Consider the following 16117-nt stretch of genomic DNA (forward strand, 5'->3'; position numbering starts at 1 on the left):
TTGCTTGATCTCTCAGCCTTATTTGATATTTTTGGCTGTTTCCTCGGTTTTATTACACTGTCCTCTCACTCTGCAGTGCCTCATCCCTGGTTTTGCTCCTGTGCTCCCCTTTGCTTTGCCTTTTTTTTGGGGGGGGGTCCACTTCTCTTTTTTTTGCGGAGCAGGGGGTGGTGCTTCCCTGATAGCTCAGTTGGTAAAGAATTCAATTGCAATGCAGGAGACCTCAGTTCAATTACTAGGTCAGAAAGAATTGCTAGAGAAGGGATAGGCTACCCGTTCCAGTATTCTTGGGTTTCCTTTGTGGCTCAGCTGGTAAAGAACCTGCCTGGAATGCCAGAGATCTAGGTTCAATCCCTGGGTTGGGAAGAACCCCTGGAGAAAGGAAAGGCTACCCACTCCAGTGTTCTGGCCTAGAGAATTCCATGGACTGTATAGTCCATGGGGTTGCAAAGAGTCAGACATGACTGAGCAACTTTCACTTTCTCAATTTTTTCCCCTACTAGAGCTCTCACTCCATTTTTATGTCTTTGTTGAGCATTTTTATCTTAACAGCTCCCCAGGCTTTTTCTCCTGAGCTCCAGATCTGTATGTCTTTCTGCTGATAACCTCACTTAGATGTCTCGAAGGAACTCAAACTGAGTGTGTTTGAAGCTGGACTCATCATCTTTACTCCAGAAAACCTGGTCATCTGCCATCTTCTATTCTTGTCTTATCATCCAGCTAATTAATTACTCCTACAGCAATTAACATGGAACTCATCCTTTGATACTGCCTTATTCTATATCGCTGACATTCAGTCATAATTGGATCTGTCTGATTTTACATCTCAGATATTTCGTACTTTTCTTATACCTTTCATGTGCCATGATAACAGCCTAGTTCAGACGACCATTTGAAAACCAAGGGGTTTTGTAATATTAACTGATTTCCCTGGTTTCTGTCCTGCCCTCTTTCCGTTTTCCCGTCTGCACAGTTAGAGTAATCTTTAAAAACATATACCTAATCTTTTCACCTGCCAGCTTGAAACCTGTAGTGGCTTTTCATTGCCTTTAGGATCCTTAATGTAGTTTACAAGGTTCTTCGTGACCTGGTCCCTTGCTTCTTCTGTACTATTCTGTCCTAAACCTCTACAGTCCTTTCATATTCAAATTCTTAAAATTCCTCATGTGCCAGTCTTTGTCTTTCTGTATTCACGCCATGCCTTCCTTGCAGTTCCCTCTGCTAGAATGAACAGAAGTATCTCCCACCCCTACTCACACCCAGACATCCAAATCCACCCATGTTTGGTTCGTTCCTCTTTCCCTTTTGACTCTTGCCTTAAAATTTACTTCCTGTAAAGGCCTTCCTTGAGCTTTCCTGTAAATTTCTTTGCTGTTTGCTCCTATAACATCCTTTACTTCTTTACATTCATCATATTTGTAATTTTGTTTTTACTGTGTTCCTCTTAAGCCTATAAGCTTCATGAGAGGAAGAACTCTTTTTGTCTCATTCACTGCTCTGTCCTCATCACCTAGTGTGATGCCTCACACATTGAAATGGAACAGAATTCTGGTATATTTTTAAATTTATTTTAATTGGAGGCTAATTACTTTATTGTAGTGGTTTTTGCCATACATTGACATAAATCAGCCATGGGTGTACGTGTGTCCCCCATCCTGAACCCTCCTCCCACCTCCCTCCCCATCCCATCCCTCAGGGTTGTCCCAGTGCACCGGCTTTGAGTGCCCTGTTTCATGCATCGAGCTTGGACTGGTTATCTGTTTCACATATGATAATATACATGTTTTAATGCTATTCTCTTAAATCATGCCACCCTTGCCTTCTCCTACAGAGTCCAAAAGTCTGTTCTTTATATCTGTGTCTCTTTTGCTGTCTTGCATATAGGGTCATCATTACCATCTTTCTAAATTCCATATATATGTGTCAGTATACTGTATTGGTGTTTTTCTTTCTGAGTTACTTCACTCTGTATAATAGGCTCCAGTTTCATCCACCTCATTAGAACTGATTCAAATGCATTCTTTTTAATAGCTGAGTACTATTCCATTGTGTATATGTACCACAGCTTTCTTATCCATTCATCTGCCGATGGACATCTAGGTTGCTTCCATGTCCTAGCTATTGTAAACAGTGCTGTAATGAACACTGGGGTACCTGTGTCTCTTTCAATTCTGGTTTCCTCAGTGTATATGCCCCACAGTGGGATTGCTGGGTCATATGACAGTTCTATTTCCAGGTTTTTTAAGGAATCTCCATACTGTTCTCCATAGTGGCTGTATTAGTTTGCATTCCCACCAACAGTGGAATTTATTCCTAAAGAAAGAGGGTTCCCTTTTCTCCACACCCTCTTCAGCATTTATTATTTGTAGGCTTTTCGAGAGCAGCCATTCTGACCAGCATGAGATGGTACCTCATTGTGGTTTTGATTTGCATTTCTCTGATAATGAGTGATGTTGAGCATCTTTTCGTGTGTTTGTTAGCCATTTGTATGTCTTCTTTGGAGAAACGTCTGTTTAGTTCTTTGGCCCATTTTTTGATTGGGTCATTTATTTTCCTGGTATTGAGCTGCATGAGCTGCTTGTATATTTTTGAGATTAATTCTTTGTCAGTTGCTTTATTTGCTATTATTTTCTCTCATTCTGAAGGCTCTCTTTTCACCTTGCTTTTAATTTCCTTCATTGTGCAAAAGCTTTTAAGTTTAATTAGGTCCCATTTGTTTATTTTTGCTTTTATTTCCATTACTCTGGGAGGTGGGTCGTAGAGGATCCTGTTGTAATTTATATCAGAGAGTGTTTTACCTATGTTTTCCTCTAGGAGTTTTATAGTTTCTGGTCTTACATTTAGATCTCTAATCCATTTAGAGTTTATTTTTATGTGTGGTGTTAGAAAATGTTCTAGTTTCATTCTTTTACAGGTGGTTGACCAGTTTTCCCAGCATCACTTGTTACGGAGATTGTCTTTTCTCCATTGTATATTCTTGCCTCCTTTGTCAAAGGTAAGGTGTCCATAGGTGTGTGGATTTATCTCTGGGCTTTCTATTTTGTTCCATTGGTCTATATTTCTCTCTTTGTGCCAGTACCATGTTGTCTTGATGACTGTAGCTTTGTAGTAAATCTGAAGTCAGGCAGGTGGATTCCTCCAGTTCCATTCTTCTTTTTTCTCAAGATTGCTTTGGCTATTTGAGGTTTTTTTGTATTTCCGTACAAATTTTAAAATTATTTGTTCTAGTTCTGTGAAAAATACCATTGGTAGCTTGGTAGGGATTGTATTGAATTTATAGATTCCTTTGGGTAGTATGCTCATTTTCACTATATTGATTCTTCCCATCCATGAACATGGTATATTTCTCCATCTATTTGTGTCATCTTTGGTTTCTTTCATGAGTGTTCTATAGTTTTCTATATATAAGTCTTTTGTTTCTTTAGGTAGATTTATTCCTAAGTATTTTATTCTTTTCATCACAATGGTGAATGAAATTGTTTCATTAATTTCTCTTTGTTTTCTCATTGTTAGTATATAGGAATGCAAGGGATTTCTGTGTATTAATTTTATATCCTGCAACTTTACTATATTCATTGATTAGCTCTAGTAATTCTGTGGTGGTGTCTTTAGGGCACCTATGTAGAGGATCATGTCATCTGCAAACAGTGAGAGTTTTACATCTTCTTTTCTAATCTGGATTCCTTTTCTTTCTTTTTCTTCTCTAATTGCTGTGGCTAAAAGTTCCAAAACTATGTTGAATAGTATTGATGAGAGTGGGCACCCTTGTCTTGTTCCTGACTTTAGGGGAAATGCTTTTAGTTTTTCACGATTGAGGATAACGTTTGCTGTGGGTTTATCATATATGGCTTTTATTATACCGAGGTATGATCCTTCTAAGCCTTCTTTCTGGAAGGTTTTTATCATAAATGGATGTTGAATTTTGTCAAAGGCTTTCTCTGCATCTATTGAGATAAAAACATAAGGTTTTTATCTTTCAACTTGTTAATGTGGTGTATCACATTGATTGATTTGCGAATATTGAAGAATCCTTGCATCCCTGGGATAAAGCCCACTTGGTCATGATGTGTGATCTTTTTAATATGTTGTTGGATTCTGTTTACTAGAGGATTCCAGTGTATTTTAATTCTATGTTTGTTTGTTAAGTGAATCTCTAATTTTATAGCTGAAAATTCTTGGACAAAATAGGATTTGGTGTAAACAATATTACAGGCACTTTTTTGCTGAAACATAAGCCATCTGTTGTTATTGTTTAGTTGCTAAGTTATGTCCAACTCTTGCGACCCTGTGGCCTGTAGCCCACTGGGCTCCTCTGTCCATGGGATTTCCCAGGCAAGAATACTGGAGTAGATTGCCATTCCCTTCTCCAGGAAATCTTCCCAATACAGGGATCAAGCCAGCATCTCCTGCGTTGCAGGTGGATTCTTTATTGCTGAGCAACCACGGAAGTCAAGTAATCTATACAACTATGTAAAACATGTATTCCTTATTGGCTATACAGAGGGAAAAAAATGTATCACGTGTGTCATACTGAGTGCTGAATGAAGAATAAGAGAATAAGAGTCCATATAGTGGAGAGTATCCCTGGAGGGGTTAAACCTTTTTGTATTAAAAGAACTTGAACCTTGAAAACGTTAATTGAAGTGAAATGAGCCAGACACAAAAGGACAATTATTTTATGATTCCATTTAGATGTAATTGCTGCTGCTGCTGCTGCTAAGTCACTTCAGTTGTGTTCGACTCTTTGTGATCCCATAGACAGCAGCCCACCAGGCTCCCCCATCCCTGGGATTCTCCAGGCAAGAACACTGGAGTGGGTTGCCATTTCGTTCTCCAGTGCATGAAAGTGAAAGTGAAGTTGCCCAGTCATGTCCTACTCCTAGCGACCCCATGGACTGCAGCCTACCAGGCTCCTCCGTCCAAGGGATTTTCCAGGCAAGAGTACTGGAGTGGGGGGCCATTGCCTTCTAGAAGGGTCTAATTCAGAGCCGGAAAGTTAAAAAGTGATTATGGAAGGCTGGGAGGAAGAAGGGAAAGTGATAGTCACTCAGAAGTGTCTCATGGCTCCTCTGTCCATGAAGTTCTCCAGGCAAAAATACTGGAGTGGGTTGCTATGCCCTTTTCCAGGGATCTTCCCAATCCAGAGATCAAACCTGGGTCTCCTGCACTGCAGGCAGATTCTTTACCATCTGAGCCACTAGGGAGGAAGAAGAGAATGAGGTAATTATTGTTTAATAGGTACAGAATTTGATGGAAAGTTCTGGAGATGGATAGTCATGGGTGTCACATGGGTGACACAGCAGTGTCAATGTATTTAATGTCACTGAACTGTTTGCTTAAAATGGTTAACATGGTAAATTTTATGCTAGGTATATTTTAACACAGTTTGAAAAAATGAGCTTGAAGTAAACCAATGAGATATACCAAAGAAAATTCTTGTGTGATACAATCCTAATGTAGAAGGCAGGGTTATGCTTTTGTTGTTATTTTCTTTCCATTTTACCTATTTGAATATTTACTGGATAAACTGTATCTGTACCTATTCTAGTTTTTTCTTAGTGCTACTATATTTATATTAGTTACAGATTACTCCCACGGGCCAATGTAGAACAGAAGATTCCAGCTACATTTTAGTGTGAGTGTGGATTCTGTCTTATGAATGAGCATTCTTTTAAAATTTATCACTTTTGACCTTTTGTCACTCTTTTAACCTTTGTCATCTCTGATTCTTTATCAAATATTTATTATACGCCTCTTATAAAGCAGGCACTATTTTGGCCATTGGGAATGTTAGCCGTGAACAAAACAGATGAAAACCCTTGTCTTAATGGAGCTTAAATTCTAATGTTACTAATTCCTTATTGGAAAGAAATTTTTGTATCATGAAAATCATTTGTGAATTTTTCAGCAACTCTAGTTGAACCTTGCGGAGAAGGCAATGGCACCCCACTCTAGTACTCTTGCCTGGAAAATCCCATGGACGGAGGAGCCTGGTAGGCTGCAGTCCATGGGGTTGCTAAGAGTCGGACACGACTGAGCAACTTCACTTTCACTTTTCACTTTCATGCATTGGAGAAGGAAATGGCAACGCACTCCAATGTTCTTGCCTGGAGAATCCCAGGGACGCCAGAGCCTGGTGGGCTGCCATCTACAGGATCACACAGAGTCAGACACGACTGAAGTGACTTAGCAGCAGCAGCTAAACCTTGTACATGTAGTATAGGTCTTTCCAAAATCAAGAGCTGATACCCACACTCATTTTTTCCTGATTTATCTTCCTTCTTAGGATCTCCGTAGGTGAATATCGTTCTCTACAGAGTAGATAACTATGTAATACCCAACACACTGGTTAAAGTCCTGGACTTAATAATACAGAACTGTTGGACGAATAGATTATATTTATTTATTTTTTTAAAATGGCTAATTTACCATGATATTTTAATTTCTTAGAGACTGTCCATGTTACATCTGTACTTGATTCTGTCATTTGTGACACTAATGAATTTTTCTTTGTGATTTCTTTAATAGAATATGGTTTTGACAAGTTACTAATATTAAAGCTGTATGTAAAATAGAAGTGATAATAATACTTCCTGTAAAACAACTAGTGCTTTTCCTTATACTTAGTAACTTTTAGTTTCCTTTTTCTTTTCTTCTCTAATCACATTTTAGTTGTTTCATTATATAATAAAAGAAGAGCTTCTGGGACTTCCCTGGCGGTCCAGGGGTTAAGACTCCATGCTTCCAAACCAGGGCGTAGGTTTGATCCCTCCCTGGTCAGGTAGCTAAGATTGCACTTGCTGTGTGGCATGACCAAAAAATTTAAAAATCTTTTAAAAAGAGGAATTATGTTCTGTTCAATTCACATTCCTATCCTACAGCTTATTCCTAATATGAGCACCTTTTTTCCATACTGGAACATTCCAGCTACCACTCACATCCTTTACCTTGTAGCCCCTAGGACCACTGTAATGTTCTCTTACCTAACTGGAGCCTGTCACCTCTATCTTCATTGATTAAGTATCGATCCCTGAACTAGAATATTTCTCTCTGTATATAGTCCCCAGCCCAGTACATAATTCTATTTGATTCACTGATCAAAAAAACATAACTTTGAATAAGCAACATGAAAAGTGATACAGAGTTCCATTCACAGAAGCAGCTGAAAGAGAGTAACAAACCATTTTACCACCAAAAGAGAACAGAACCTTAGGAAAGCAAGAAATGGCTAGAGCTTCTCCTGCAAAGGAGGAGAATACATGAATTTTTGCCAAGTTCCTCCTTTTATCTACCTGTAGGTTCTTTAAATAAATCATTGCTCTCTTATGTTTTCTTTCTGGGCTCCTTTCCTGGGGGGAATAATTCTGATGGCCTTCATGCTTCCAGTTCTTACTATACCATCCTCAGTGTTCCTTTCCAGACTTTTCTCTCTGCAAAGCCCAAGTAGGTCCAGCCTCCATAAGGACAGATTAGTGTTGACTGACACTAGCAGGACCCCAGTTCATCAGTATTATATTCTAAGCTTGTGCTTTATTGCATTTAAAGATGTGAATGTGTAACTCAAAAGTTAGTCATCTAACGTGTCTTACCTCCTTTAGATTTCTTCATTAGTTATCACCAAAATTTGTTCTAATTTCCAGGCCTCCCCTACTTTTCCATTCCTTCTTTCTCATCTCATGTAATATTTCCTTAACAGATTTCCTGTCTAGAATCTTATTGCAGTCTTTTATATACAATGGTTAGAATAATCCTCAAGTACTGTTTCTCTTTGGGGTTTCCCTGTTGGCTCAAATGGTTAAGAATCTGCCTGCATGTGGGCAACGTGGATTTGATCCCTGGGTCAGGAAAATCCCCTGGAGAAGGGAATGGCTACCCACTCCAGTATTCTTGCCTGAAGAATTCCATGGACGGAGAAGCCTGGTGGGCTACAGTCCATGGGGTTGCAGAGTCAGACATGACTAAGCAGCTGACACTTTCACTTATTTCACTATTTCTCATCGTATCATTTTATTTGTGGTATCATAGTGGGCTTCATTGTTTATCAAATGAAATCTTCTAGCTGACCTTTAAAGGCCTTTCTGTTGCTGCTGAAGTAGTTTTGTAAGTACTTTTTAAGAGTTTTTTTTTTAACCTCCACTTTATTTTAGCCTTGTAGTTGAGGGTAGATTATGTCCTTGCCTTGGTGTTCTTCTCACAACTGAGTCAGTACACAGTAGATTATCAAAATATGATGGATCAACTGAGAACTCTTGATTGATAAGTCAAAGTGTACATTACACTGAGGTGATTATCTTCCCAGAGTTGAATTAACTCGGGTGAATCATATTAATTTTCAAGTTAAATTTGATAGAACTAATAAATATGCTAAATAGTATGGCTTCTGATTGCATTGTATTTTTATTTGGAAAAAAACTTTTACAGAAGGATTACACATAGACTTGTTTATTCTAGGCATTTACCCTATAAGCTATACATCAAGTAATGACCTCATAAGAAATTTTAAGTCATCTTAACCTTTAGCCTTTGATTTTCTATAAAAAAGTTTGCTTTGTTATAATATTCAAAATAATGCAAAAAACATGCCTGTTTTTCAGAATATTCAAAATGTAGTTTAAAATCCTATTTAGTGTATTTCTTTTTGAAAAAAATAGTAAATAAATATGGTTTTATAAATTTTCATTTCAGTTGCTTTTGCCAAGAGTAAGTTATTTGACGTTGGTAACTGACAAAGTGAAAAAGCACTTTCAGAAGGTTATGAGACAAGAGGACATTAGTGAGATATGGTTTGAATATGAAGGCACACCACTGAAATGGTGAGTGAATTTTTCTGCATTATTAAGCATTGAGTATATGATAGCTTTAAGAAGATATAGTGCCTTGAAGCAGTTTTTTAAAAGTTCTGTGCAAGAAATCACTAGTCTAGCTCTATAATACAGTGGATTTTAAATCAATGCTAAACTATTTTATTGGAAATATTTCTGCCTTCTATTTGGATGCATAGGACAGATTTATATATTTTCATCAATAGATTTTTTATATGACATGGTAATAGTATATTTGGTTATTTTTTTAACATATATTTAAAATATGAATAAGTCACTCTGTGATACTATTCAGTTTTGTTTCTGTCTCTAAAATCTTTATAAACAGATCTTTATATACACATGATTACCTGGAGGGACATCTTTCAAACTGATTGCCACATACAGTTGACCACTGTGCTATGTTGCTTAGCTTTGGTCTAGTAGTTAAAGTATATTGATTTCCTTTTTATGTGAAAAATAATTTTGATGATATATCAGAGTACTATTTTTTTCAGAAACATCTAAAATAAATATCCTTTTTCAGAAATATACTGAAAATAAATCCCAAATCTGGGCTTATCTATCTACAGATGATGTAATTTTGTGCTTCCTCTGTTACCGGGAGCTTTGGTCATTGTGCTTCCAAAAATATTTAAGGAAATTGAAGAAGTTACAGGAAGAAGAATAAAATGACCCAAGATACGCTGAGATGTAGGTGCAGTTAAATGAAAAAGGTACAGACTGAGTCAAGCTTTAAGTGAAATACGAAGAATAATAGTTTAATAATGGACTTGCTCTCTGAATTTGGGAATAGTAAAAAATGAAGAGTTTTAAAAGAGGCTTAAAGCAAATAAAAGAAAGCTAGTAGGTATGTAATAAGTACAACTGTCTTGAATCCAAGGATCATTTAGAAATAAGGAGTGAACTTTTGGAACTCACCTTGTGCTGATTAATTTCCAAGAGTAGTTAGATTTCTCTTAATGATTCAGAAACATAAAAGGTAATATCTTGTATTCAGTCATGGGTCACGTCACTAACCTTTTTTTTTTTTTTTGGTATAATGTCCATTTTTTAATCAAAACAGAATACGGATCTTCATAATCACATTATCAGACTCATGACTCTTGAATAATTCTAGACCTCAGGCAGCATAGATAAGTCAATGTTTTCTGTTTTCTTTTTATTTCTCAGAAGAATTGAAGGTTTTGGAATGGGAAGGTGGCTTAAAAGAAGTATAAGAGCAGCAAGGATCAGGAGAGTAGAGGGAAAGGAAGGAGGGGGAAAGATTGTGGGTGAGTAGCAATAGGATATATCTATGTTCTTGACAGTTCTATCTATATTATAGTTGGATATTGAAATTGTATTGCTTAATGTGCATTAGTTGTCGATTTGGAAAAGGAAATGTCAACCCACTCCAGGATTCTTGCCTGGGAAATCCCATGGCCAGAGGAGCCTGGCGGGCTACAGTTACCAATTACCATAAGAAGAACTGATGTGACTGACCGTGGGCTTTTTAGTTTTATCATTGTAAAGCATGGTTTCTCAACAAGGGCTGTATTGACGTTTGAAGCCAGGTAATTCTTTGTTGTGGAAGGGCTACTGTGTATGTTGCAGTATTTTTAGCAGCAGCCCTGGCCCCTACCCTCTATTGCCAGTTGTGATAATAAAAATGTTGCAGGGCATGGGATGCAAAACCACCTCCAATTGAGAAACTTTGGAAGAGATGAGAAACTTCAACTCAGCTTTTATAGTAAATGGTTATTACGTCTTCATCTTTCAGCTGCTATTTTAATTCATCTTGTGTGGTGGTTATTTTTGTATTTGATGTGATTTGTCTTCTGTAGGTTTGTATTCTATATATGATATCAGTAAATGACATTTGGTCCCATTTCTCCCTGTTACGTTGTCTTCAAGATATGTGTTCCTACTTTGTCATTATTTATCCTTTCTGTAAATCTTTTATTAAAGAGCAAAGTTATTTTTCCCTTTAGAGAGCTTATGTGAATGCAGTTGTGTTCACATTGTCTTCATTTTAGTTTTGGGGGTGTTAACTTTTTATGTATGATGTCAGTTTCATAACTATGTCTTGTGCACTCATTTAATGGCTATTTAAAAAAATTTTTTTAGAGTTTTATTTATTTATTTTGGCTGTGCTGCATCTTCATTGCTATGTGGGCTTTTCTGTCATTGTAAGAGCTGGGGCTACTCTCTCATTGCTGTGTACAGTCTTCTTACTGCTGTGGCCTGTTCTTGTTGCTGAGCACTGTCTGTAGGGCACGTGGGCTTCAGTAATTGCAACACGTGGGCTCAGTAGTTGCAGCTTCTGGGTTCAAGAGCACAGGCTCAATAGTTGTGCCCTATGGGCTTAGTTGCCCCGCAGCATGTAGGATCTTCCCAGATCAGGGATCACACCCATGTCTCCTACATTGGCAGCTGGATTCTTTACCACTGAACCACCAGGGAAGCCCTTTAACTGCTTTTGATACAACGTTTCCTTTAGTATTGTTAGGTACTCTGTATATTTGAGGAATGAATAATTTACTGAGGCATGAATGTAATCCAAAGCCTCTGGACTAAGTTCTGACCTTTTCTCTTTTTGCTCCGAACCATAGCAGTTTTCTCCTATGTGATAAGAGTTATTTTCCTGGAAATAGGCTGTCAATATCTACCTAGCATTTAAGCAGTGGGCTTCATAGGATAGGATAATCATTGTAGAGAAGCTGCTACCACTGAAGCTTTTTAAGACTTGGACTTTTGAGACCATAATGATGACTAAAGAGTAGAGGGGGACTTCCCTGGTGGCTCAGTGGTGGAGAGTTGGCCTGCCAGTGCAGGAGACACAGGTTCAATCCCTGATCTGGGAAGATACCACATGGTGCAGAGCAGCTAAGCCTGTGCTCCACAACTATTGATCCTATGATTTAGCACCTGGGAGCCTCAACTGCTCCCAGCCTGCACATGTGAGCCTGCACATCCTAGACCCTATGCTCTGCAATGAGAGAAGCCACCACAATGAAAATCCCGAGTACTGCAATGAAGAGTAGCCCTCTCTTGTCACAACTAGAGAAAAGCCCACGCAGCAATGAAGACCCAGGACAGCCAAAAATAAATAAATAAAATTATTAAAAATTATCAAAAAAAGAGTAGAGGAACATTTATTTGAGGAGGATGATGATATCTGCCTTATGCTTAATTCTTTGGAGTTTTAAGTAAATTCAAGTGAGAAAGAAAACCAAATACCAGTTTAGACAATTCCTAAAAGAAGGAAGAAAGTATAAATTGATATTCTTTCTCTCTATAATAACCCTGTCTCCTATTTATATTAATTATTTTGCAGATATTTAATCATCTGTGTGAGGTGCTTGAGCAGGTGCTTTGTAGCTTAAGCAGTGGCTCAGAAGAGGTGCTAAGTAAATGTTTGTTGAATGAATAAATGAATCTAAATAAGTTTTTTATTGATAAAACTTAGACTCAAATAAATAAAATAACTTACTCAAATGAGCAAGTAGGACCATATATTGAGGCTCTCAGTTCAGGGATCTTTTTGCTATATGTGGTGATAATTCTGTTAGTTGTTATTGTTTTCTCTGATTCTGTATGTTCTAATTACATTTTAAATTCTGCATATTAGAATAGAAAAATATTTAAGAACAGTGGTATGCATATACTGAATACTTAATACATTGTCCATTTGTAAAGAGGTGCCGAGGAGGCTTTATCTGTTTAGTGCTTTATCCTCTATATTCTTTATGTCTTTAATGTTTAAAAATTATATGGGAAATGAAAAAAGCTGATCTTAAGTTAAGGATCTCTTTCTTAAGAGTATTTGAGTTTATTAGTCAGCAGAGGGTGCTCTAACATTACACTGTAAGAGATAGTTTTTTAGAAGAGTCAGACACAACTGAGTGACTTTCACTTCACTTCTTGTTACCGTAACTCGTGTTCAAATTTGTTACTTTTATATTAGGCTTATTTTAAGAGAAAAGATCTTGGTTCTTTAAAGAATACTTTGTTAGTATATCCTAAAGTTAGATCTTAGGCCTCTAGGTACAAAATTTAGAAAAAGTTCTCTGTCAGCTGTAAAACATGTCTCTACTGGGATATTAATGTTTTGTATAAATTGACTTATTTTCAAGACTGACTGTTAGAAATAAGTTGTTGAAACTACCTTTTGTATTTAAAGAAAAGCAACAAATACTGATGTAGATCTGAGGTTGTAGACATACTATATCCATTGACTCAGAATTTAATACTGTACCTATGTGATTTCAAAAGTGAACTTTAACAAAATAACTTTTGTAAAAAGGCTCTTCTCTTAAATCTAGTCATTTTTCTAAGGTGAATTTTTAGAATTTTATAAATTATTCTGTAAACTAGATTTTTGAAATGTGGCTTACTTATTAGCATTTTACACTTGTAATATTCCTTTAGTTGGTTATTTCTGTACTTTTTCATGCAAAAGAATAGACTGAGAAAGCTGAGACACACAGTGCTAGCCTGTAATTGTGTTTGTACCACAGAGAAAGGCAAAATAGATTGTATTCATTAAATTACTTTGGTTTGCATTTGAGTTAAACCTTTTTTTATTTATTAAAATGTAATCCTGTTTTCAGTGAATCACTAATGTAGCAAACTTATGAATAGAATGCATTTATTTAAATGAAATGGAGTGGGACAATAGTGCTCTAGAATGTAGGAAACATTCCTTTCAAAGCTAGTCTTAAAATACTGGTTTGCTATCTAATTCAGATGTTTAGACTAGAATGAGCACCCTTGGCTGACCTCAGAGCATACCTGTTACTGCTATACCATGTACAATACGTCCATGTGTTTTACCAGTAATAAAAGGGTAAAGAAGCAACAACTTATGCAGAAAAATTGTTAATTCATTTTGAGGATTGAATTTAGAAAAGGCTAGAGCAATTTAAGGAAGAAAAAAAAGAATAAAATGTGAAAGTAGGTGTAACACTATTCTGGTGCAGTCAGTTTTTACTGCACAGTAGATTGAACCTCTCCTGGTTGTGTCTTCTGGGTATATTCAGGTTCAAGTCCTCACTACTTCCTTTTCTATTAAATTTAGGTTAAACTGGCAGGAGTAGCGATGTAACAGCCAAAAGGCTACATTACAATTTACTCATAGTTACGGCTTATGTGGTTTCTGTATTATAGGTTAGGAGCCTGGAAAATCCCATGGACGGAGGAGCCTGGTAGGCTGCAGTCCATGGGGTCGCTAGGAGTCGGACACGACTGAGCAACTTCACTTTCACTTTTCACTTGCATGCGTTGGAGAAGGAAATGGCAACCCACTCCAGTGTTCTTGCCTGGAGAATCCCAGGGATGGGGGAGCCTGGTGGGCTGCCGTCTATGGGGTCCCACAGAGTCGGACACAACTGAAGCGACTTAGCAGCAGCAACAAAACTATATAGACTGTCCATTTAGAAGAATTGTGCAAATTACTACTTTTGAAATTTTTGACATAAATCAGATTATAGTGTAAGAATAAGTCAGTACTTTAACTGTTATCCAGTTCTGTTTTTTAGATTTTCTTGCATATTAATAGATTCACCAGAAATAAGGAGTCTTGGGACCAGTTAATTCAGGTGGTGTATTTGTTTGGAGTTAGTATACTTGCATCAGAATCATTCTGACATAAACAACTGCATTGATGATCCACATATGATCTGTATACTTTGACAGTATATATAAGTAAATAGTTATTTTATTCTTATATTTTTCTGGCTTAGTTTTATTTTTAATGTTTGTTACAGGTTAACTATTAGATATTGTTTTATTTAGAATGCTTTTTGGTAATATTTTACAAGTTTTAAATTTTAATATATTTTAGAAATTATCATACTTAAATTTCCATCCTAATCCTTAGTATATCAAGAAAAATCATCATCATTTACTCAGACCAGTAAACTTTATATGTGTGTGTATATATGTATATTTAAGTCACTTTATAAATAATTTAGAGAAGAATAAAGGAATGGTGTATAATAACTTTATTAGAAATTTTACTAAGCATTTAAATACAGAAATTCAAATTTTTGCTCCATGTTTTCGCTGGTTTTGAATGTATATATATCAAAAATGGGCAGTGTCCTCAATGCAAATAACTGCTCATTAGTTATCAAACATTCAAATAGACCTCTATGAGGTTCTAACTTATCATTACTTCTGGCTCTTTGTGCGCTTAACAGCAGTGCTTTGCAAAATTATTAAAGCCTTATATCATGATTATATTGTAAAATAATTTCTTTTTTATATGAGTAAACATTCAGTCCAGTTCTTTTTAATTTCTACATCATCTAATTCCTTCCAGTCATCTTTGTTTACAAATCTGCTTTTAACATTTGCCCACTTTCTGTCAGAGCAGGAGGAGAAGGGGATGACAAGAGGATGAGATGGTTGGATGGCATCACTGACTCAATGGACATGGGTTTGGGTGGACTCTGGGAGTTGGTGATGGACAGGGAGGCCTGGCGTGCTGCAGTTCATGGGGTCACAAAGACTTGGACTGAGTGACTGAACTGAACTGAACTGTCAAGAAAATTGCAGAGTACATATAGCATTAAAGATAAGAATACTGACACTCTTGCTTTTTCAAAAATGAAATAGTTTAGGTTCTACTCATAAATACTATATGAAGAAATACTTTCTTTGATTATGTGGATAAGAATGCCATATGTCCTTAGAAATACACTGTTCATTCATTAGTTCTTAAGTTTTATAAAATTCATTGAAAGGATATTATCTAAAGACTCATAGTCTGAGATTTTAGTTAAATGATCATTTTACCAATGTCATTAAAATCTAAAGTACTGGTTTGTGTCTCTTTGCAAAACTCTTCTGATTTATCTAATTGTGTAGTCTTTCTCTGTCAATATAGGTGGAAAATAAGACATTTTGAATTTTCACCTGTGTTAATGAGAGCTGAAAGCAGACTCCAAAGATGAGGTCTGCATCCTTATTTTATACTTTGTTGAAATACGATATAATGTTTCAGGTGACAAAGTAAGAAAATGGAAGAAGGATAATTATTATATCTTTCTTCTAGGTATAACATTATTCTTCCATTCTTACTAATCTTATCAATCTTTTTTTTCCAGTTAGGAATAATTGATAATGATGAAATAATTCCTGGAATGAAGTAGCAAAATTTTTCAAGATGGAGGAAAAAAATAAGATCACCAAGATATCACAGTATACCTTAGATTTATAAAAAGGTCCAGTGAATTCATATGGCAATTGCTAATCTTATTCCCTTTTTTTTAAGTGAGTTTTCATTGTGAGTTTTGGAAGACTTTTAA

At 36.4% G+C, this 16117-nt stretch overlaps 1 protein-coding gene across 11 annotated transcripts in view; it reads left to right on the plus strand.

The window, feature by feature from the left end:
- Window positions 1-16117, plus strand: part of ATG5 (autophagy related 5) — a 152757-nt gene that overhangs the window by 11463 nt on the left and 125177 nt on the right. For 7 of the 11 annotated variants that reach the window (XM_061427696.1, XM_061427699.1, XM_061427698.1 and 4 more), the window contains exon 3: window positions 8686-8813. The exons of 2 other annotated variants lie outside the window; for them this stretch is intronic. In XM_061427696.1, the coding sequence (XP_061283680.1) occupies window positions 8686-8813 (128 nt within the window). Of the gene's footprint in view, window positions 1-8685; window positions 8814-9394; window positions 9539-9995; window positions 10097-16117 lie in introns of those variants that run through there. 2 more of the 11 variants (XM_061427703.1, XM_061427704.1) reach the window with 2 other exon arrangements.

This window comes from Bos javanicus, chromosome 9 (assembly GCF_032452875.1).
Source record: "Bos javanicus breed banteng chromosome 9, ARS-OSU_banteng_1.0, whole genome shotgun sequence".
Taxonomy (NCBI): Eukaryota; Metazoa; Chordata; class Mammalia; order Artiodactyla; family Bovidae; genus Bos; species Bos javanicus.